This window comes from Leopardus geoffroyi, chromosome B1 (assembly GCF_018350155.1).
Source record: "Leopardus geoffroyi isolate Oge1 chromosome B1, O.geoffroyi_Oge1_pat1.0, whole genome shotgun sequence".
Taxonomy (NCBI): Eukaryota; Metazoa; Chordata; class Mammalia; order Carnivora; family Felidae; genus Leopardus; species Leopardus geoffroyi.
Window position 1 is genome coordinate 204,488,809 of NC_059327.1, and position 25,047 is coordinate 204,513,855.

Here is a 25,047-nt window from a genome sequence, read left to right on the forward strand (position 1 = left end):
CCTCCATCAACCCTCACTTTGTTCTCTATCATTAAGAGTCTCTGGGGCATCTGGGTGGCTCAGTCGGTTGAGCATTCGACTCTTGATTTCAGGTCAGGTCATGATCCCAGGGTTGTGGGACTGAGCCCCATGTCAGGCTCTCCGTGCTGAGCATGGAGCCTGCTTAAGATTCTGTCTCTCTCAAAAAAAAAAAAAAAAAAAATTAAAAAAAAAAATAGGGGCACCTGGGTGGCGCAGTCGGGTTAAGCGTCCGACTTCAGCCAGGTCACGATCTCGCGGTCCGGGAGTTCGAGCCCCGCGTCGGGCTCTGGGCTGATGGCTCGGAGCCTGGAGCCTGTTTCCGATTCTGTGTCTCCCTCTCTCTCTGCCCCTCCCCCGTTCATGCTCTGTCTCTCTCTGTCCCAAAAAATAAATAAATGTTGAAAAAAAAAAATTTAAAAAAGATTCTGTCTCTCTCCTTCTGCCCCTCCCCTGCTCGCACAGTCTCTCTCTTTTTCTCTAAGATAGAAAGAATCTCCTGTGGTTTGTTTCCCTCTCTCCTCTTTGTTTTCCCCCTTCCCTTATGTTCATCTGTTTTCTTTCTTAAATTCCACAGACGAGTGAAGTCGTGGTATTTGTCTTTCTCTGATTAACCTCCTTCACTTAGCATGATACCCTCTATCTCCATCCACATCCCTGCAAAGGGCAAGATTTTCTTCTTTTTGTTGGCTGAGTAATATTCCATTGTGTACATATACCACACCTTCTTTATCCATACCTCAGTCGATGGACATTTGGGCTCTTTCCATAGTTTGGCTGTTGCTGATAGCACTGCCATAGCCATCAGAGTGCACGGGCCCCTTCAAATCTGTATTTTTGTATCCTTTGGGTAAATATCCAATAGTGCAATTGCGATTACTAGATCTTAGGGTAGCTCTGTTTTTAACTTTTTGAGGACCCTCCACACTGTTCTCCAGAGTGGCTGCACCAGTTTACATTTCCACCAATTGTGCACGAGGGTTCCCCTTTCTCCGCATCCTCACCGACATCTGTTGTTTCCTGGGTTGTTCATTTTAGCCATTCTGACAGGTGTGAGGTGGTATCTCATTGTGGTTCTGATTTGTATTTCCCTGATTCTGAGTGATGTTGAGCATATTTTCATGTGTCTGTTAACCATCTGGATGTCTTCTTTGGAAAAGTGTCAATTAATGTCCTCTGCCCGTTTCTTAACTGGGCTATTTGGTTTTGGGGGGTGTTGAGTTTGATGAGTTCTTTACAGATTTTGGAATCTATCCCTTTATCAGAAATGTCATTTGCAAAAATCTTCTCCTATTGCTAGGCTGCCTTTAACTTTTGTTGATTGTTTCCTTCACTATGCAGAACAAACAACCCTAAAATTTGTATGGAACCAGAAAAGACCCCAAATAGAGAAAGCAGTTCTCAAAAAGAAATACAAAACCGGACGTATCATGATTCCAGACCTCAAGCTGTATTACAAAGCTGTATCATCAAGGCAGTATGGTACTGGCACAAAAACAGACACATAGATCAAGGGAACATAATAGAAAACTCAGAAATGAACCCATCAACATATGGCCAACTAATCTTTGACAAAGCAGGAGAGAATATCCAATGGAAAAAAGACAGTCTCTTCAGCAAATGGTTTGGGAAAACTGGACAGTGAGATGCAGAAGAATGAACCTGGACCATTTTCTTACACCAGACACAAAAAATAAACCCGAACCCAAAATGGATGAAAGACCATAAACTTATCACAGTCCTAGAGGAGAACACAGGCAGCAACCTCTTTGACCTCAGCCACAGCAACTTGTTACTAGATAGGCTGACAGGGGCAAAGGAAACAAAAGCAAGCATGACTATTAGGACCTCATCGGGGTGTTTTTATTTTATTCAATTTGATCCTTTAAAGTGCTTTGCGACCTCCTAAGGAATCACGACCCACAGCTAAACGGGCCACCAGGGTCCAATAGCAGGCAGGGAGGGCACCTGCTGGGCGTCTCCACTCTACCCACACTGCCCGACTCACTCTGCCTTCCTCCTGGCTTGCATGGCCCCCCTGTGTTCGGCTCCCTCTCCTGTCTGTTGCATCTGCCACCTGGAGGCTTACTCCCCTTCCTCTGTCCCTGCAGCTGGGGTGCTCCTCCTCCTGTTCTGAGCCCCCTTCAGCTCCCACCCACGTGCTCGCGGTCCTCAAACCTCTCCCTCCATTCAGCTTCCCTTCAGGCCTCTCAAGAGAAAAGCCACAGTGATTTCATCCTTTTATGCCAAATCTGGCCCAGTTCTCCTGGTCACAGAGATGGGAGCCCTGCCTTTTCTAGCGGCTCACCAAGGCCTGTGGGGTCTGCCTCCGCTGCCCTTCTCATCCTGCTCGTCTCTGCTGTCTTTGGCCGCCCTCTCCCTTCCACTCTTCTGCCTAGCAGCCGGAGAGCCTCGTGGGCCAGCCGCCTTCTCTACTGCTGGCCTAGTGTCCAGGGCTCCTGGTGTTCTGGCCCCTGCCCCACTCTCCAACCCCATTTTCTCCCACTCCCCGTCCATCTGTCTATTTGTTCGTTCATTCATTGATTCATTCATTCATTCAACAGGTGTTTATTGAGCACTTCTTGTGTGCCGGGCTGTTCAAGATGCCTGTGCTGAATGCATCACAACCTCTACCCGTGTGGAGTCTGGAGGCCAGAGGGTGTGAGCAGACGACAGACACACTAAATCAATCCTGATACGAAAGATGACAAAACCCTGTGGAAAATCGAGTTGCAGGGGCAAGAATCAAAGTGCTGGGGAAGACAGTGCTCGTGAGGGGAGACAGGGAGGCGCTGACAGAGGAGAGGAGAAGCAAACAGAAGCTCTCGTGGGGAAGGAAGGGGCCCCTGGGGCCGTGCGGATGCAGGAGAGGGACATCTCGGTGCGCCAAGGCCATCCGAGCCCCTCGCAGAGCCCCCCGTTCCACACAGGGCCAGGGCCCATGCTGCCCTCGGGACTGCAGACCAGGCCAAGTGCGTCAGTGTGAGCCCAGCGCTAACTACTGTCTCGTCCATGTGGCTCTTACCCTGTTCTCTCGTTTTCCCTCGTATTCTTAAAAAAATGGTTTCAGGAAACCTCTGGCGCTGTTTGACAGAACCCCAGACGCAGCCGAGCACGGGTTTGGGGCAAACCTGGGTTCAAATTCCAGCTCAATTGCTAGCAGTATGACGCTAGCACATTTTTTTTCATTTCTAGAAATTAAAGTTTTCTCATTTTCTCATCCGTGAAATGATAAAATAATGCCTTCTCTGCCAGGTTATTGTGAAAATTATTTCTTTTTCATTTCATTCATTCAGCTAGTATTTGTTGGTTGCCCCTGTGTGCTAGGAAGGGTCACAGGTGCTGAGGACGCCGGTGACACCACAGGCACGGCCTTGCCCTCGGGAGGCTGCATCCTGCTGGAGCATTGTCTGTTTGCTTGTTCTGCCAGCCCATCAGAGACATCTCATGTGGTGCTTAGGAGTCGCTGCTGCTGCTGCTGTCACTTAGTGATCAGGACACAGGGAAGCCGGTGTGCCCCAGGGCCAGCTGTGACGCCCGTTGTAATGATCACCGCCATTTGGCTTCATTCCAGAGGTTCTGAGGACATACCCACTGGGAGAGAGAGGTCTGCCATCATTGTCACTGTATTTCTGCCGCCTCCTCGGTGTTGCATCTGAAGTTCGGAAGCTTTGGCCAAACTGAGCATCACTGCTGATGCCGATCGGCAAAGCCCACACGGTGCCTGAGAAGACGGGCGACAGGAGATGACCTCCTGCGTGCACCTCCCTTCTCCCCCAGTTGAAACTGTTCCCCACGTGGCACTTTCACTTAAAACTACTGAAATTTTACCAAATGCCAAATTGTAGCCTTAAAATGTCACCTCTGCACCTTGCCTTTTGCTGCATGTGAAGTAAAGGCTGTTGACACTGAGTTTTTCTAGATCAGTTCTCTTATTTGGTTAAGCGTACCAAAGTTCACCATAAAACAAATGCTAAGGGTGTGCCCAGTTTTTATTACTAGCACTTTTTCTCTGCAGCCACGAATGGGGCCCAGAGCTGTCGATGGAAGCTGAGAAAAGAGAGCTGGGCGCAGAGCACGGGGTGTTTCCTGTGTGAGGTCTCAGCGTCCTGGAGAATCTGGCCGTGTTTGCTTATACGGGGACGTGGAAGTGATCTTCATACCACTTGTGATGTTCACATTAAAGCAGAAAACGTTATAACCTAGAAGAGGAGAATGAAGCCCCAATTTGCTTTTACTTTCCATAGTCTGGGAAACTTAGAGCAGTCCTTCTGATGTATGGTCATGTTGCTTTGTGGTTGCTCTGCATTCTGCTCTGGAGTGTTCAAGAGGCTCATGGGCCTGGTCCAGACTGCTGCACGTTAGGGGGACCCAGGAAGTTAACATTTTCACTGCATGTTTCTTCAACAGAGTCCCGGAAGTCCTAGCTACAGCAATAAAAGAAGAAAAAGAAGTAGAAGGCATCCAAATTGGTAAGGAAGAAGTAAAACTTTCCCTATTTGCAGATAACATGACACTGCCTGTAGAAAACCCTAAAGACTCCACCAGAAAACTGCTAGAACTGATAACTGAATTCAGTAAAGTTGCAGGATAAAAAATTAATATATAGAAATCTGTTGCATTTTATATACTGACAACCAAGTAGCAGAAAGAGAAATTTAAAAAACATTCTGATTTACAATTGAGCCAAAAAAACAAAAAAAAATATCTAGGAATAAACTTAACAAAGGAAGTGAAAGACTATACTCTGAAAACTACGTAACATTGATGAAGTTAAAGACACAAAGACACAAATAAATGGAAAGATATACCATGCTCATGGATTAAAAGAATTAATACTGTTAAGGGGTGCCTGAGTGGCTCAGTTGGTTAAGCGTCCGACTTCGGCTCAGGTCATGATCTCGCAGTTCGGGAGTTCGAACCCTGCGTCGGGCTCTGTGCTGACAGCTCGGAGCCTGGAGCCTGCTTCGGATTCTGTGTCTCCTTCTCTCTCTGCCCCTCCCCGACTTGTGCTGTGTCTCTCTCTATCAAAAATAAATAAATGTAAAAAAATTTAAAAAAAGAATTAATACTGTTAAAATACCCATAGTACCCCAAGCAATCTACAGAGTCAATGTGATCCTTATCAAAATACCAATAGTATTTTCTCCAGAACTAGAACCAATAATACCGGAATTTGTATGGAACCACTAAAGACCCAAACAGCCAAAGCAATCTTGAGAAAGGACAAAGCTGGAGGCATCACAATCCCAGATTTAAGGATATACTACCAAGTTGTAATAAGACAGTATGGTACTGGCACAACAATAGACACATGGACCAGTGGAACAGGTAGGGAGCCCAGAAATAAACCCACATTTATATGGCCAATTAATCTATGACAAGGGAGGCAAGAATACACAGTGGGGAAAAGAGTCTCTTCAATAAACTGTGCTAGGAAAACTGGACAGCTACATGCAAAAGAATGAAGCTGAATCACAAAATAAACAAAAATAAACTCAAAATGGATTAAAGGCCTAAACATGAGACCTGAAAGCATAAATATCCTAGAAGAAAACACAGGCAGTAATCTCTTTGACATCAACTGTCACAACATTTTTCTAGATAAGTCTCCTGAGGCAAAGGAAACAAAAGCAAAAATAAACTGTTGGGACTACACCAAAATAAAAAGCTTTTGCACAGTGAAGGAAACCATCAGCAAAATGAAAAAGCAACCTAGTTAATGGGAGAAAATATGTGCAAATAATATATCCAATAAAGGGATAATACCTAAAGTATAAGGAATTTATACAACTCAACACCAAGAAAACAAATAATCCAATAAAAAATGGACAGAGAACCTGAATAGACATTTTAGCAAAGAAGATATACAGACTGCCAGCACACACATGAGAAGATACTCAACAACACTCATCATCAGGGAGATGCAAATCAGAACTACCAGGACCTGCCATCTCACACCTGTCAGGACGGCTAACATCAAAAAAGACAAGAAATAACAAGTGTTGATGAGGATGTGGAGAGAAAGGAACCCTCGTGCACTGTTGGTGGAAATGTAAATTGGCATAGCCACTGTGGAAAACAGTATGGAGATTCAAAAAATTAAAATTTGAAAGACCGTATGACCCGGTAATTCTGCTCCTGCGTATTTACCCGAAGAAAACAAAAACACTAACTTGAAAAGACACATGCAGCCCTGTGTTCATTTTAGCATTATTTACAATAGCCAAGATATGGAAGCAGCCCGAGTGTCCATCGACTGATGAGTGGATAAAGAAGATTTGGTGGATGTACGCAATGGAATATTACTCAGACATAAAAAAGATCTTCCCATTAGCAACAACATGGATGGACCTTGAAGGTATTAAGCTAAGTGAAACGAGTCAGATAAAGACAGAAACCATATGATTTCACTTATATGTGGAATCTAAAAAACAAAGGAACAAACCTCTCAAAAAAGAAAAAAACAGACTTAAATACAAAAAACTGGTGGTTGCCAGAGGGAAGCTGGGGGGAGGGGAGCGGGATGTGTGAAATACATGAAGGGGTTTAAGAGGACAGGGGCGCCTGGGTGGCTCAGTCGGTTGAGCGTTCGACTCCGGCTCGGGTCATGATCTCGCGGTCCGTAGGTTCGAGCCCCACGTCGGTCTCTATGCTGCCAGCTCGGAGCCTGGAGCCTGCTTTGGATTCTGTGTCTCCCTCTCCCTCTGCCTCTCCCCCACTCGCACTCTGTCTCTCTGTCTCTGTCTCTCTCTCAAAAATAAACATTAAAAAGAAAAGAGTACAACCTCCAGTTATAAAAATTACAGCACAGGGAATGTAGTCCTAAATGTCATAACATCGTACGGTGACAGGTGGTGGCTACATTTATCGTGATGAGCACTGAGTAATGTATAGAGTTGTTGAACCAATATGTTGCACACTTAAAACTAATATAACATTGAATGTTAGTTATACTTAAAAAAAAAAAGTCTTGCTTCAGTGAGTGGTCAACATGAGGGGACTAGCTGATGTCAAACGATAATGTTTGACCCTAACAAATCAAGTGTCCCGGTTTTTCCTTTCACACCATAGACATCCAGATACTACCATTTCCTGTCAGCATGGGTGCCAGTTTGTCACCTGAGGAGATTTCTAGGGAGTCCAGCCCCACCTGACAACACGGTATCTGCGAGTAGTTTGTCATTTCTTTCCTCTTCTTCCTCAGAAAGGCAGTTTCTCCTGTGTATTAACATCTGGTGCTGGTCTTTGACAACAGGTCTGCTAGTCACATCTGACTTGAGTGCCACCGTGGGCATGTCACAAGCATGCTTCCACCTACACCCTCGGTGTGCTGGGTCCCGCCCCCAGGCTTTGCCCACATGCAGATGGCCACCAAATGGGGTCTGACTCCTTCCCAGATGTTTCGGGCTCTTGTTAGGATCATCCTTGGTCTTTGATGACTCACGTGGGTGCACACTCATTGCTCACCTTGACGGATGCGCGAGCACTGATTTGTGTGTGAGACTCTGGCGACGGGACCGTCCGATCGCTGTTTTCATCACAGAGGCCAGCGCAGAAGCTCTGTGGCATTTCCGGTATACGTTCGTGAACATGAACCCTTGTACGCGAGCCGACATTTGCAGACCTGGCTGGTACCGGGAGCAGCAGAGCAACGGGAAAGACATTGCCCACAAAGAGCCTGGCGTGGCCGACACCCGTCTCAGGATCGTGTTCTGTGAAGGAGCGTATTTAACAAAGCATGGCTATTTATAAGTTAGGGATTTGGTGAAGTTTCTCTTATCCTGTTGTTTGTTATATTGTAAAACTTAAAAATTGCCATTTAATTATTAAAAGGCTTCCTTTGTAGTCATCTAAAAACAATCCATTGAAACTCAACATTACTGCTTCCTCAGAACAGATGGGAAACTTCTTTCTCTCTCCCTTGGGCAAAGCGAGTTTCAGTAAAGCTGATGTTTTATGAGCCCTGGGAGGAATGACATTAGGAATTGTGTGCTTGTGTGCTGGGTGACCCTGACACCACACCGTCCCACCAGGGGCGGTTAGGCTGGGCGCACTAGTTACAGTCTGACCTGGTCCTGATTTGGCATTCCGTTGGGTAGAGAACACATCTTATTTTTATACAAGCTATGACTAAAATTACTCAAAGTGAGTAAATTGTATAGATGTTCTTTCTTAGGTTGACAATATTCTTTCTCCCCCCTAGTTAGTTGAGATATTTTCATATGAGTGTTGGATTTTATCAAATGCTCTTAATGTTTTATTGTGTGGGGTTTTTTTTCCCTTTATTCTACTAATTTGATGTATTACATTAATTATTTTTGGAATTTATTTATTTGTTTATTTAGTATAAGTTATTGTCAAATTGGTTTCCATACAACACCCAGTGCTCATCCCAACAAGTGCCCTCATCAATGCCCATCACCCATTTTCCCCTCTCCCCCACCCCCCCATCAACCCTCAGTTTGTTCTCAGTATTGAAGAGTCTCTTATGGTTTACCTCCCTCCCTCTCTGTAACCTCTTTTTTCCCGTTCCCCTCCCCCATGGTCTTCTGTTAAGTTTCTCTAGATACACATATGTATGAAAACATATGGTATCCGTCTTTCTCTGACTTATTTCACTTAGCATAATACCTTCCAGTTCCATCCACGTTGCTACAAATGGCAGGATTTCATGCTTTCTCATTGCCAAGTGTTATTCCACTGTATATATAAGCCGCATCTTCTTTATCCATTCGTCAGTTGATGGACATTTAGGCTCTTTCCATAATTTGACTACTGTTGAAAGTGCTGCTATAAACATTGGGGTGCATGTGCCCCTATGCGTCAGCACTCCTGTATCCCTTGGGTAAATTCCTAGCAGTGCTGTTGCTGGGTCATAGAGTAGTTCTATTTTTAATTTTTTGAGGAAACTCCACACTTTTCCAGAGCAGCTACACCAGTTTGCATTCCCACCAGCAGTGCAAGAGGGTTCCCGTTTCTTCACATCCTCTCCAGCATCTCTAGTCTCCTGATTTGTTCATTTTAGCCACTCTGACTAAAGGCGTGAGGTGGTATCTCAGTGTGGTTTTGACTTGTGTTTCCCTGATGATGAGTGACATTGAGCATCTTTTCATGTGTCAGTTGGCCATCTGGATGTCTTCTTTGGAAATGTGTCTATTCATGTCTTCTTCCCATTTCTTCACTGGATTGTTTTTCGGGTGTGGAGTTTGGTGAGTTCCTTATAGATTTTAGATACTAGCCCTTTATCCGATATGTCATTTCTAAATATCTTTCCCCATTCCATCAGTTGCCTTTTTTTCTAAAAGTTTTAGAGTTTTACATTTTACATTTAGACCTCTGTTGCATAATTGTAGAATTATAGAACTATATAGAACAATATAGCTTGTTGGTGGCCATGAAATAATATCCTGCTGGGATTTCAACTGGGATTGTGTTGAACTTGTAGATAAATTTGGAGGTCATTGGCATTTAATAGTGAGTATTCTTATCCAAGTACATGGTATATCTTCCCGGACTTCAAGCTGTGTTACAAAGCTGTAAGCATCAAGACAGTATGGTACTGTCACAAAAACAGACACTCAGATCAATGGAACAGAACAGAGAACGCAGAAATGGACCCACAAACGTATGGCAAGCTAATCTTTGACAAAGCAGGAAAGAACATCCAATGGAATCAAGACAGTCTCTTCAGCATGTGGTGCTGGGAAAACTGGACAGCGACATGCAGAAGAATGAACCTGGACCACTTTCTTACACCAGACACAAAAATAAACTCAAAATGGATGAAAGACCTAAATGTAAGACAGGAAGCCATCAAAACCCTCGAGGAGAAAGCAGGAAAAAGCCTCTTTGATCTTGGCTGTAGCAACTTAAGAAGTTGCTACATCTCCAGAGGCAAGGGAAACAAAAGCAAAAATGAACTATTGGGACCTCCTCAAAATAAAAAGCTTCTGCACAGCAAAGGAAACAATCAGCAAAACTAAAAGGCAACCGACAGAATGGGAGAAGATATTTGCAAACGACATATCGGATAAAGGGTTAGTATCCAAAATCTATAAAGAACTTATGAAACTCAACACCCATAAAACAAATAATCCAGTGAAGAAATGGGCCAAACACATGAATAGACACTTCTCCAAGGAAGACATCCAGATGGCCAACAGACACATGAAAAGATGCTCAACATCATCCATCATCAGGGAACTACAAATCAAAGCCACAATGAGATACCACCTCACACCTATCAGAATGGCTAACATTAATAACTCAGGCAACAACAGATGTTGGCGAGGATGCAGAGAAAGAGGATCCCTTTTGCACTGCTGGTGGGAATGCAAACTGGTGCAGCCACTCTGGAAAGCAGTATGGAGGTTCCTCAAAAAATTAAAAATAGAACTACCCTACGACCCAGCAATTGCACTACTAGGTATTTATCCATGGGATACAGGTATGCTGTTTCGAAGGGACACATGCACTCCCACGTTTATAGTAGTGCTATTGACAATAGGCAAAGTATGGAAAGAGCCCAAATGTCCATCGATGGATGAATGGATAAAGAAGATGTGGTATATATATACAATGGAGTATTGCTCGGCAATCAAAAAGAATGAAATCTTGCCATTTGCAACTATGTGGCTGGAACTAGAAAGTATTATGCTAAGCAAAATTAGTCAAAGAAAGATGAATATTATATGACTTCACTAATATGAGTCCTTTAGATACAGAACAGATGAACACAAGGGAAGGGAAGCAAAAAGACTATAAAAACAGGGAGGGGGACAAAACAGAAGAGACTCATAAATATGGAGAACAAACTGAGGGTTACTGGAGGGGTTGTGGGAGGAGAGATGAGCTAAATGGATAAGGGGCGTTAAAGAATCTACTCCTGAAATCATTGTTGCACTATATGCTAACTTGGATGTAAATTTAAAAAAATTAAAAAATTAAAATTAAATTAAATATTTTTTTCTAAAAAAAGAAGAACATGGTTTATCTTTCCATTTATTTAGGGCTTTAATTGCTTTCATCAGGACTTTGTAGTTTTCAGCATACTGATTTATACCTAGGTATTTTGGGGTGCTGTTATAAATGGCATTGTTCATTTTCTCTCAATGCCCAATTGTTCATTGGTAATATGTAGATATATAATTGATTGTATGTTGTTGACTTTGTTCCCTGGTACCTTGGTCAGCTCATTTATTAGTTCCAAGGAGTTTATTTGTCGTTTCCATGGGTTCCTCTAAATAGACAATCATATCTTCAATGAGTAATGGCCGTTTTCTTTCTTTCTTTATACCATGTGCCTTTTCTTTTTCTTGCCTTATCGTACTAGCTCAGGCTTCATCTGTTGTGTTGACTGGAATGCTGTGAGCAGACATCTGAGCCCCGCCCCCATCTCCAGAGGAGACAGTCTTCCACCATCAGGGGTAGGGTTCATTTTACGTTTTGTCACAGATTCTCCTTGTCAAGGTAGAGAATTTCTTCCCATTCCTAGTTTACTGAGAGCAGTTTTTATCATGAAGGGATATTTAATTTTTTTCAAATGCTTTCTCTGCATCTATTAAGGTCATATGATTTTTTTTTCAATGTATTCGTATAGGGAATAACACTGATGGATTTTTAAATGTTGAACCAACCAAGGCTGGGGTTTGTGGGTCTAACCCCACTTGGTCATGACAATTGTCCTATTGCTGAATTGATTTGCTAATATTTTGTTTAGGATTGTTTCTGGCTATATTCATGAGGGATATTAGTCTGTAGTTTTCTCTTCTTGAAAAGCCTTTGTCTGGTTTTGCTATTAGGATATTACTGGCCTCATAAAATGAGTTAGAAAGTATTCTTTTTTACTTTCTGGTAGAGATCAGGCAGAATTCATATTATTTATTCCTTAAATAACCGGTAGAATTCAGCACCGAAACTTTCTAGACCTAGAATTTTATTTATGGAAAGGTTCTTAACTACAGAGTCAATTTTTGTTAATAGATGTAGGTTATCCAGATTTCCTGTTTTTTCTTGAGTGAATTTTGATAATTTGTGTGTTTCAAGGAACTCGCCCCCTTCATCTAAGTTGTCGAGTTTATGGGCACATTGTGCTCATACAGTTTCTTTATTGTCCTTAGTGTCTGTGTGCTCGGTGGTGATATCTGCCTTTCATTCCTGAAATTGATCATTTTCACCTTCCTCTTTTTTTTCTTGAACAGTTTAGGTAGAGGTTTGTCATTTTTATTGGTCTTTTACCAGAACTAGGTTTGGGTTTCACTGATTTTTCAGCACAATTGACTCCTGTACAACACAAGGGTTGGGGCACTGACCCCCAGCTCAGTAGAAAATTTACATGGGACTTTTGACTCCCCCAAACAGCCTACTGTTGACCGGAAGCCTAACCAATAACAGATATAGTTGATCAACATATTCTGTATTATGTGCCATATTCATACAATAAAGTGAGTTAGAGAAAAGAAAATGCCATTAAGAAAATCCCAAGGAAGAGAAAATACATTTACAGTCCTGTCCTGTATTTTTCAAAAAACCCCATGTGTATGTGGGTCTGCACAGGTTAAGCCCGTGTTTTCAAGGCTCAGCTGTATTGCTTTTCTGTTTTAAATGTCATTAATTTCAGCTCCATTATCTGTTTCTTGCATTAGAATTAATTTGCTCTTCTCTTTCTAGTTCCTCAAGGTAGAAGCTTAAATTACTGACTTGAGGCCTTTCTCTTTCTCCAATATAAACATTTCATGCTATAAAATTCCCTGTAAGTACTGCTTTGGCTACATGCCATGAATTCTGATACTGTGTGTTTTCTTCTGTGCTCCATTCAATATATTTTCTAAGTTCCCTTGACTTCTGCTTTGACTCCTGACTAATTAAGAAGTATGTTGTTTAATGTCCAAATATTTGTGAATTTTCCGGATAATTCTTAGTTTACCTTTATTACGGCCAGAGAACACACTTTGAATGATTTGAATTCTTCTAAATCTGCTTGTTTTACAAGCTATGGTGCTGTCTATCTTGACCAATGTATCAGGTGCACTTGAAAAGAATAGGTGTTCTGTCTATGGACATAGGGTTCTATAAATGTCAGTCAGGTCAAGCTGGTTGACAGTGTTGCTCAGGTCTTCTGTATCCTTGCTGATTTTATCTCCACATTTCTACATACTACTGAGAGAGGGGTGTTTACACCTGTAATGTAATTGTGGATTTGTCTGTTTCTTGTTGCAAGCCTACCAGTTCTTGTTTTGTGTGTTTTTAAGTTCTGTTGTTAGACGTCTGCACATTTAGAATTTATATTTCTTTGTAAATTTACCTTTTTATCATTCCATGATGTTTTCTTCATACAGGTATTTTCCCTTCTGAATGATGCTTTGTCTTATGTTAATGTAACCACTCCAGATGTCTTCTAGTCAGTGTTTGCATGGCACATATCTTCTTTCATCCATTTACTTGTAATCTATCTAAATCTTATTAAAGTAGATTTCTTGTAGACAGTATATAGTTGGGTCTTATATTTGTGCACTCAAACTCTGTTTTTAATTGGTGTGTTTAAAGTATTTAAATTGAGTGTGATTACTGGTATGGTTGGGTTTGGGTCACCATTTTGTTTTTCTGTTAGTTCCTTCTGTTTTTGTTCTTCTGTTCCCTCTTTCATACCTTTCTTTGAATTACTGAATAATTTTTAGAATTCCATTTCAATTTGTATATTGGATTTTTTGCTACATCTCGTTGTGTAATATTTTTTAATGATGGCTACCCAATTATAGTATACATATCAATTTTCAGTGTATTTTTGCATGGAACATTTTACCACTTTCCGTAAGTTGTGGAAGACTTACAAACACCATCTTCTGTCATCGCCGCTATGCGTTATGTCTGCACATGCTATAAACACCCCAGAAAGTGTTATAGTGTTTGCTTTGAACAGTAGTAAATATTCTAAAGAGCTTGGGAAAAAATAGTCTGTTACGCTTCTCCGGGTCCTGAGCCTCTCTGTTGCTCACTTCATTTCTCAAGTTCCAGGCTTTCTTGGGACCTTCCCCTTTAGCCTGAACAACTTTCTTAGCACCTCCTTCAGAGCAGGCCCCGGAGGACACGTTGTCTGTTTTTATTCGCCCAAGGGTATCTTCAGTTTGCCATCATTCTGGGAGGACACAGTTTGTCGAAGAGCAGTTCTGAGTTGACAGAGCCTGCGTCCCGCCCTGCTGTCATCTGTGGACCTAGCTCCAGCAGGGAGGCCTGCAGCCGCCCGCGTGGTCGCCCCTCTGTGTGTCCTGTGTCATTTTGCTTGGCCTGCTTTCAACTTTGTTCTTAATCTTTGGTTTTCAGCAGTTTGTGATGTTTCCAGGCCTGATTTTCTTTTAATTCATCTTATTTAAGGTTGTTCAGCTTCTTGAATCCGAAAAACATGTTTTTCACTAAATCTGGGATATTTTTAGCCATTATTTAAGGGTTTGTATGTGTGTGTGTGTGTGTGTGTACACAAGTCTTTTTCAGGGACTAAAATAACACAATCAGGGGCCCCTGGGTGGCTCAGTCAGTTTAGCGTGTGACTTTGGCTCAGGTCATGATCTCGCAGTTCATGGGTTCCAGCCCTGCATTGGGCTCTGTGCTGACAGCTGGGAGCCTGGAGCCTGCTTCCGATTCTGTCTCTCTCTCTGTCTCTCTGTCTCTCTCTCTCTGCCCCTCCCTCCACTCATGCTCTGTCTCTCTGTCTCTCTCAAAAATAAACATTTAAAAACATTTTTAAATAATAAAATAACACAATCATATTGTACTTTTGATATTATCCCACAGGCCCCTGTGCCTCTGTTCATGTTCCCCCAACATTTTTCTTCTCTCCTCTATGTTGGATAGTTTCTATTGATCTGTCTTTAAGTTCATTGGCTCTTGTTTTCTGTCGTCTGTATTCTGTTACTGAGCTTATCGTGTGAATATTTGGTATTGTTTTTAAATGTCATGTGATTCTGTTGTACAGAAAACTTGAGAGCCACTAGCTTCATACCTCTGGGCCTCAATATCCTCACCTTAAAAAATGGGGTGATGGTGCCTGCCTCCTGGGGTTGCTGGGCCTGAATCACAGGGTCTGAGATGCCCAGCAGCCTCACCAGAGTAGTCAGGGAGTGTAGACCAACCAGTGCCCAACGAGTTCCATTACAGGCAAAGCGGGTGTCTCTGTGGAAGGTACTACCGAGCACAAAAGGACACTGCCCCAGAAGTTCTCAGTTTGAATGGCAGTGACAGGCTAGAAGTCAGCGGCCATTCAGTCCAAGTTGTGAAGGTGTGAAGGTGCTTAGCAAGCTGTTGCAGGGGATGTGGACAAAGTGGCCACCAGCCACCGGGCGGCTGCACGTGCCCAGACTGAGGCCAGTACCGAGTGCCAAGAGCACCAAACAAGGGTGGAGAGACCAGGATTTTCATCTTCAAATATGTTTTTAAGGGGAAACTACAATATACAGACTTCACAGAAATCTACATTTAGCATGTTATATAGAAAATTTTAACTAAGTTTGTAATTTCGGCTGCTGCTAACAGCATTACTGTGTATAATTACAATATGGGCTGCACAGGCTAGAGTCAAAAAGAATTGTTCTCATATTTGCCAGCTATACTTAGTGGCGTACTCAACAGAGTCATGTTTCAGTATTAGACTCTTGTGTTGAGCAGTAATATGCCTGTGCATAATGTATTGGCACTAGCTATTTTGATAAAATATGACGCATTTTAAATGCCCTTAAGTGATACAGATTTGGGGGCACCTGCCTGGCTCAGTCGATTGAGCGTGTGACTCTTGATCTCGGGGCCATGGGTCCAAGCCCCATATTGGGTGTAGAGCTTACTTGAAAAATAATAAACAAGAGGGGCACCTGGGTGGCTCAATCAGTTGAGCGTCTGACTTCAACTCAGGTCATGGTCTCACAGCTCATGAGTTCGAGGCCCACGTCGGGTTCTGTGCTGATGGCTCAGAGCCTGGAGCCTGCTTCAGATTCTGTGTCTCCCTCTCTCTCTGCCCCTCCCCCACTCACACACTCTCTCTCTCTCTCTCTCTCTCTCTCTCTCTCAAAAATAAACAAACATTAAGAAAAATGAAAACAATAATAAATAATAATATTAAATGATACAGGTTAATTTATGAGTAGATATTTTAGCTAAAACTGTCTTCCTCTTATTCACAGAATATTCAAGGTATCTCCAAGCACCCAATTCGGATTACTAAACCGCAGAATTTTAAAGGTAACCTATTTCTTTCTACTTTGCTGAAGTCTGGGGTAACATTTTCTAAAAACCTACAAGTGTATATAATTGCTTTTCTGTAGAACTAATTTCTTTGGTTCCTGAAGTTCTCTGTATTTGCATGACCAGGATTTAAGTACACATTGAAAAATAAACTGATATGGCACCTCCCTTTTAGGGAGTTAAAATAGATGATAATTATACAAGGAAAGCAGCTCCCCTCCCACCATCTCTCCCTCACCAGCTTCCCAATAGAGGAGAAAAACAAACACAGTAAAACTGGCTTTTATTAAAGTCTGAAAACTACTGAAAATGTTTATAAAAGCATGCTGACACCTTTCTTTTGAGCTCTTCCATGGTAATGCTGCTGGTTACATTTATAAAAAAAGAAAAAGCTCAAACCTGAGCAAAGAAGGTTCTATGGCCCCTCCCCCTGGGGTCCTGCACCCTGGGGCAGGGGGGTCCTGCCCCCTCTGCTTCAGGAGCTGCTGCTTCTGCTGGGTCCCCACAAAACAGTGAAGCATGATGAGGGGTCCTTTTCAAATACACGAAGTCACACTTAAGCAGGACCATGGAGGTGACCAGAGCAACTTTGCCTCCTGCCGCCCTTCAAATCATATTGGTGCATCGTAGGACCGCACTTCCCCAAAGTCTGTCTCCTGGTCGGAGAGGTTCAGGGAATCTCTACACTGTTCTTAACTGGAGTACATTCAAGAGTCAGTAGTTTTTGAGCTTTTCCTCACCAGGAATTCCAGACACAACATAAAATTTTAACAACAGAAAATCCACTTTACTCTCAGCAGTACCATGATATTTCTAAATTATGTTAATAAATATATTCAGCAGTCAGAAATCTGGACTCTTAAATTTGGAATGATATTTGAATAAACTTTGTGAGAACTGGCTGTGAAGAAGCTCGTGTCCAGATTTGCCAAGTGCCCTTGAAATAACAATTCAGGGGGCGCCTGGGTGGCTCAGTCGGTTAAGCGGCTGACTTCGGCTCAGGTCATGATCTCGCGGTCCGTGAGTTCAAGCCCCGCGTCGGGCTCTGTGCTGACAGCTCAGAGCCTGGAGCCTGTTTCAGATTCTGTGTCTCCCTCTCTCTGACCCTCCCCTGTTCATGCTCTGTCTCTCCCTGTCTCAAAAATAAATAAAAAACGTTAAAAAAAAAAAAAAGAAAGAAAGAACAATTCAGGTGCGGAAGGCGGAAGGCTCACCGTCTCCCCAAGGAGCACGTTGGTCTCACCCGAGGGCCACACCTTCCTGGCGGCAGGTGAGGGCAGACTATGTCCGAGAGACACCCTGTGTCACTGCAGCTCACTTTATGCATCTCATACAGTTCATGTGTTTGGAGACGAATACTTCAGAAGTACTTACAGAATTCACTCTTTAAAATAAATCCTAAGGCAAAAATTTATGCGGAGATTTCTTGTGCATAGTGAATGGAAGCAGATCTGCTCCCAGGGTCCCTCACCCTGTCTAGACCCCAGATGCCCCTGTACAGCCCCACCCCGTCTGCCTCTCCTTCCTGCCATCTGTCCTCATCACCCTGGCTCCCTGCCTTGCTCACTCGCTGCAGATGTGCTGGCCTCCAACGTGGGCCAGCCCCACCTCGTGCCCAGCATGGAACCTCTTCACTAGAGACCTTCTGGCTCCCTCCTTCACCTCCTCGGTGCCTTTGCTCAGACATCACTGTCTCAGGGACGTGTGTACCGACGGCCCACTCACTCATCAACCTCCTTTCTTGATCCGTCTTTTCCGCTTCTCGTCTTCCGACACTCTAGATAACTCACAATGTCTCCTGCTCCTGGAACGTAGGCTCCGCGGAGAAAGGCTGGTCTGTTCTGTTCCCTAACAAATGCCAAGCGCACAGCCTGGCACACAGCAGGCCCTTCCACACTTCTGATGTACAGAATAAACAGACGAGGCGCTGCTGGCCTCACAGAGGCGGGCGGGGGGAGTCTCTTACTTAGACTTGCGGAGACAGGGATGGCCGGTGGCCCTGAGGCCAAAGGAACCTGGCAGAGGGGTGGGGGGATGTCGCTAGAGAGGCCGCAGTGAGGACGGAAAGTTGAGGGTGGGCTGGGCCGCGGGTACAACGATGAGAGGCTGTTCGTGGATGCCGAATTAGCGTAGACTCTTATCTCACAGACTTTTCACAGATTGAATTGCGCATTCTTGCACACTTATCTGGGGATCCGGAACTTTGGAAGCTATTCCGGGAATCTGAAAAAGATGATGTATTTTCTACCCTGACTTCACCGTGGTAAGATATATGAGCTCACAATGTTATCAGATCTGCAGGAATGCTGACATGAGTTTTCAAAAGCCTGAAGTTATTCCAAGACTATTTTTTAAGAAAGAAATTATGTGTCTGTAGTAGTTGATCCCTTTGAAGGGAGGAGTAGACAACTGGATGCCAGTTTCCCTAATTATGAAAGAACCCATGCCCTTCGCCTCCACACACGAAGCCCCTGGCTAGAGAATGTACCCGAGATGCTAGAAGAGTCCAGGGTGGGAGTCCGTCCCCCTCCACACGTGCGTGGGGTGTGCGTGTGCTGTGCGGGGCACGGGCCCTTGTCTCCGCACTCCCACCCCATCAGGCCGGGAGCACTCAGGCCACAAGGGACGGTCCCTACACTCACAGAGAATTCGGGGGGCGACGGCCTCAGGTTTTGTTGGGCGGCCGGACAGTGTCTCAGACGCCTGCGTCTGTGTTCCCCGGGCTGTCAGCTTTTCCGGTCCCGATTGTGAAGTACCTGCTGCCCCCTCTCTCAGGAGACGAGAGGGAAGCGGGGGCTCCCCCTCAGAGCTCCCCTCGTCAGGAGGGAATCCCGCCTGGGCCCTGCCGCACACAGCTGCCCTGCAGCCTTTCCAGAGCAGGGCTGTAGCTGCAAGGGAGGCAGGTAGCGGCTCCTCTCCGGAACAAGGAGGAGCGCTCCGTTTCCCCGGGGCAGGTACGCCCTGCCTCGAGCTAAACCGAGATGCTGCTATGTGGCGCGAGAGGCGCCGGGTGGCCACCTGTCGGGAAGGCCACCGGCCTGCTCTCCGTCCCCCCACCAGCAGCTGCTCGCTCCACCTTCCCTCCTGCCTCGGGCCTCCTCCCCCACAGCCTGGCTCCCCTCAGGAGTCCCCCCCGGAGGCACCGCTCCACCAAGGCTGGGGTGCTCAGGCCACCCTACTTCCCTCTCCGTCCACCTCACGGTCCTTTCCGAAGTCGTGTGAGCCCTGCGAGGCCGGCCCCCCATCCAGCACGGGCACCAGCCCCTCCCCACCTGGGCCCCCACAGCCACCGGGCACTCCAGGTACATGCCTCACCCAGGCCTTTGCTTCCCTCCCTGAGAAGCTCTTTCCCCGAGTGTCCCCGTGACTCCCCAACAGCCCATCGTGCAGCCCCATGGCTTCCCTCGAGGACCTGACCTCCCTGTCACCACCAATATCCATGGTGTCTATCCGGCCTGTCCCGCTGGAATGTCCCTGCCTCAGTGTCCCTTTATGGGGGCCCTGCCCCCTGCCTCCCCGTGAGGTGTGCAGTCTCAGGGTGCGTCTGTTGGGTGAATGAGGGAATAGCATGCAGCCTGTTGGCCAGAAAGCATCTCCTCTCCAGGCCCCCACCATCACAAGACTTCAACCCTAACTTGAATTTTAAAAATTAGGAAAATTACTCTTGTATACACAAGAGGAGGGAGGTATACGCCGAGCTGGATTCTGAAGAGTGGTTGTGGGAATTAGGCTCATGATGGCATCCGAGGGGGAGGTCACAAAATCCATGGAACAGCAGAGCATTAGGCCGGAGGAGGGGGCGGGGAGGGCATGGTGGCCCACCCCCCCCATGGGGCAAGGCGGTCATGGCCTCGGCCAGCTCCCGGCAGCGACCTGCAGTCTGGCCACCGGGCCTGGGTCCCCTGTACCATCTGTAGCATCTAGGCCAGGGCCTCCCCCATACTGGCCACCCCTCCGGGGCCACCTCATACTGAGACCCGAGACCCCACCTCCCCCCCAAACTGTGGCCCGGGTTCCTCTCTGGCCGCCCAGCCCTCCTCTCCTGTCTGTGCTCCCTTCCTGGGAGTCCTTCCACAGGATGCAGTCCAGACTCCTCCTCCACACCCCCTTCACCCCCAGGCCACACAGTTGTGGCCCTGCTGGGTGGCCACTGGATCAGTGGAGGAAGGACGGATCCCCGCCTGCCCACTGAGCCCCATCAGCTGTCCCGCCGAGGACTTGCCGCTCCCTTGACTTCTCCCCTTCCTGGTTGGTGTTTCCAGCCCTGGGTGACCCCACTCTCTGCTCTCCTGTTGCCCACCCCCAGGGTGCAGCAGGAAGCCACTAAGTGGTGGTGAGTGAGTGCACCGTAAGTTTGGGTCATCTGACCTGAGAAGGACCTTTTCTAGTCTCTACTCATTGGCTGCTCCAGATGTTTTGAGACTTGCCACAAACGTCTACTCTTCTCTCTAATCTTGAAAGAAAACCTCACCTTTTACTTGAATGACATGATGAGCCCCCGAACTCCCTCCCGCTCCGCCTCAGTGTCAATGTGTGCCCTTCTCCCAGTCTTCAGAGTTCCTGTCTGAAAAGAGGAAGCATCCTCTATTGCCAAGATCAGGACTGTGCATGGCATATCTCTAGGCAATGCCACTCATTTACACATCATTGTGAGCGGCACCTCCTAGAGTTGTGCAGTGCACAACCAGTACAACTTTACATGGAAGTCCTCATCCACAGGCTCTTTATTTTCCATTTTTACTCTAGCAGTGTTAGATTCCCCTTGTCGACTTCCACCTTCCCCTCTACTGAGAGCAACAACAACAACGACCGTCTAGGGTGGCTTCAGGGAAGCCCTATTTTCAACCCCATTGAAGCCCTCAGTTACTGTTTAGGTACAAAAGAAGTCTATGCTTACTCCTTGTTCTTCCTCACTGCTGGCTCATCTTTGCTTTTTTTGAATAAACTTTCCCTTTACCTACTTAGGCTTTTCTTCTTCCAGTTTGAAGCCCGGAACTCCTCCATCCAGGACAATTATTACCACCCTTCAGGGTGCAGTTGGTGCTGAGGTCCACAGTACGAGTGGGCTCAGGCACTCCCCACCTGCGATCCCCAGCTCAAAGGCTCTGCGGCTCTGTCACTGACCCCCGGCCCCTCCGAGTCCCGTGCTCTCTCCCGGCCCGCTGCGTCGGGAGATGCCCTTCTCCTTGTTCTTTTTAAAATTGGGATATGATTTACCTACCATAAAACTCACCCTTTTAAGGTGTACAATTCAGCAGTTTTCAGTACATTCACAAGATTTTGCAACCATTGCCACTGCCTGGTTCCAGGACGTTTCCACCCCTCCAGAGAGAAGCTGCACTTGTATCCCTGTCACTCCCCATTCTTCCTCCCCCACGGAAACCACTAGTCTACCTTCCATCTCTACGCTCGTCTGTTCTGGATGTTTCACATTCATGGAACCATACGATACGTGGGCTCCCGTGTCTGGCTGCTTTCACCAGACATAGTATTTTTAAGGTTTATCCTCATGGTAGCGAGTATCAGCACTTCACTCCTTTTTTATGGCTGAATAATATCCCTTTATATGGAATAGTGTATCGTCTATGTTTCGGTTTAAATAAGCAAATAATCTTCCGTTTGTTTAGCCATTCACAGCTGGCGGGCGTTGTGTGGGTTTTTCCGGCTGTTAGGAATAATAATGCTGCGAGCGTCCACGTACAAGCTTTGTGTGCACACGTGTTTTCATTTCTAACCTGACAGAATTGCCGGGCTCTACAGTGATTCTCTGTTTAACTTTTGTTTCTTGTGGTAAAATACAATAATATAAGATTTACCATCTCAACCATTTCAAAACGTACAGTTCAGTGGCAACTGTATTTAAGTTTTGGAGGAACAAGGTAGTGATCCTACTTCACACTCTCCTAAGCGCACGGGCTTCCACTCTACCCGTGTTCTCGCCGATACCTTTTACTGTCTGTCTGTTGGGTCCTCGCTGTCCTGGTGGGTGTGAGGTGCTGTCTCGCTGTGGTTCTGACTCACGTCCCCTGATGACTGACAGTGCTGACCGCCTCTTCGGGTGCCTGATCTTTGCCTCTCTTCCCTCCTCTGCACCTTGAGCACAAGTGCTCACCGTCTTCCTCCCGAATGTCCTTTCTTCCGCCTCACTCTCCCTTCGGTTAGGATATAACATAATACAGCGGTTTTTTTAGCATGTCATAGATTTAGTTTCACCCCTGCCCTTTCTCCAAAGGTATGGAAAACAAGGACAAGGAAAGAACTAATAAAGATAAGAGCAGAAATCAATAAAATTGAAACTAGGAAAACAGCAGAGAAGACCAATGAAACAAACACTGATTCTTTGAGGGACGCCTGGGTGGCTCAGTCGGTTAAACTTCCGACTTCAGCTCAGATCATGATCTTGCGGTTCCTGAGTTCAAGCCCTGCGTTAGGCTCTGTGCTGACAATATGCTGACGCCATCTCACACTCTCGCTTTTTTGCTCTCTCTCAAAAATAAGCATTAAAAAAAAAAGCTGATTCTTTGAAAAATCAATAAAATTGGTAAACTGACAAAAATAAAAACAGGATGCAAATCATCAGTATCAGGAATGGAATAAAGAATATTAATACAAATCCAGCAGACATCCAAAGGGTAAGAAGGGAGTATAACAAACAACTTTGTGCTAAAAACATTCAACAATTTGGGAGAAATGGACCAATTTCTTCAAAACCACGAACTACCAAACCCCAACTAAGATGAAATAGATAATCTGAATAGTCGTATAATCATTAAAGATATTGAATTTGTAATTTATAAGTTTCTTAAAAAATAAGCCCCTAAAGAATCTACTCCTAAAATCATTGTTGCACTATATGCTAACTAATTTGGATGTAAATTTAAAAAAATAAAAAAATTAAATTAAAAAAAGAAAAAGGCCCTAGGTCCAGATGGCTTCCCTGGAGTATTTTACCAAACATTTAAAGAAGAATTAAACACCTAACTGTATATAATGTCTTCTAGAAAATATAAGAACACTTCCCAATACTGTGAAGCCAGTATTACCCTAACGCTTAAACCAAAGAGAGTAAAAACAAAATAAACAAAAAAACTCAAACCCTCTACAGTCCAATATCCCTCACAAACTTAGGTGCTAAAATCCTCAAAAAATTATCAGCGGGCCAAATCCAACAATGTATAAAAATAATTATTCACCATGTTCAAGTGGGATTTATTCCAGGTAGGCAAGACTGGTTAAACATTTGGAAATCAATTAATATAATCCACTATGTGATTAAACTAAAAAATAAAAATAATGTGATTATATCTGTTGACTCAGATGAAGCATTTGACAAAATCCAACATCCATTCATGATAAAAACTCTCAGGAAGTTAGAAAAAGAAGTGAACTCCCTCAACTTGATAAAGAGCATCTTCCAAAAAACCTGTAGCTAACAGCATTTGATGGTGAAAAGCTAAATGCATTCCCTCTAAGATCAGGGACAGCTTGTTATTATTGAATGTTGAAGTTCTAGCCATTGAATAAGACAAGAAAAAAGAAATAGTGGTATACAGATTGGAAAGGAAGAAATAAAACTGTATTTGCAGATGACATCATTGTCTGTATAGAAGTCCCAAAGAACATACTAGAAAAGAATTTTTTTAACTCTTAGAACTAGTAAGTTCAGCAAGGTCACAAGACACAATATCAACATATAAAATCCAATTACATTTCTATAAATTGGCAACATGCAGAAAATCAAATTAAAAACACAGTACTGGGGTGCCTGGGTAGCTCAGTCACTTGAGCATCTGACCCTTGATTTCAGCTCAGGTCATAATCCCAGGGTCATGAGACTGAGCCCCCAATCAGGCTCCATGCTGAGCATGGAACCTAGTTAAGTTTCTCTCTCTCTCTCTCTCTCTCTCTCTCTCTCTCTCTCTCTCTCCCCCCCCCCTCCTCCCCTCCTCTCCCTGGCTCGTACTCACTCTCTTAAACTAACAAACGAACACAATACCATTTAAAATCAGTCCAAAGAAAAAAATTAAAATAATCACTCCAAAGATAATGGAGTAGTATCCGTAGCATCCAAAGATAAGAAAAACTTAAGTACTCAGCTAGCAAAGTATGTACAGGAGCCACATGTCTGAGATTTCACCGTGCCAGTGAGAGAAGTCCAAGAGGACCTAGCAAGTGGGGAGACACACTGTGCGTGGAACGGAAGACCCAACATGGTAAATGTGTCTGGTCTCTCTAGATTCATCCATAGGCTTAATTCAATCCCTATTAAAATCCAAGAAAGTGTTTTGTAGACATAACTACACTTAGTCTAAGATTTATGTGAAAAGGCCTAGGCCCTGGAATAGCTAAAACAATGTTGACCAAGAATAAAGTAGGAGGAATCACTAGCCGATAGTAAGATATGACATACGGAAATCAAGAGAGTGGGATGTTAGCAGAGACCAGCAGGAAAGAGAAGCCAGAGACAGACCCACACAAATATGCTCAGCTGATTTTTGAAAAAGGTACGAAGTGCTGGGCAGAAAATAATTCTCTTCAGATTCATGTTAAGCTGATTGGCCATAAAGCCAACCTGAGAAGTTCATGTCTACGTTGGATCTTGTACGTGTCTTTTCTGCATTTGATTAGCTTGTGTTAGTTTTGGAGAGAACTTCAAAACTAAGAGGCTTTTAATATTTGCATGATGGTTGCTTCTAATTCCCCACCAGTGGTAATAAACCAGTGCTTGTGACTTGTACTATAATTAGTTGCTGTGGAAATGACTTTTATGTTCCAAACAGAGGACTAGAATAGCACATG

The 25,047-nt window shown here is 44.6% G+C and overlaps 1 protein-coding gene across 1 annotated transcript in view; it reads left to right on the forward strand.

Moving 5' to 3' along the window:
• POLN (DNA polymerase nu) overlaps nt 1-25,047 on the forward strand; it is a 151,486-nt gene that overhangs the window by 70,083 nt on the left and 56,356 nt on the right. Inside the window, 3 exon segments of the mRNA XM_045474955.1 lie at nt 16,188-16,245; nt 17,441-17,518; nt 18,397-18,533. Coding sequence (XP_045330911.1) covers nt 16,188-16,245; nt 17,441-17,518; nt 18,397-18,533 — 273 coding nt within the window.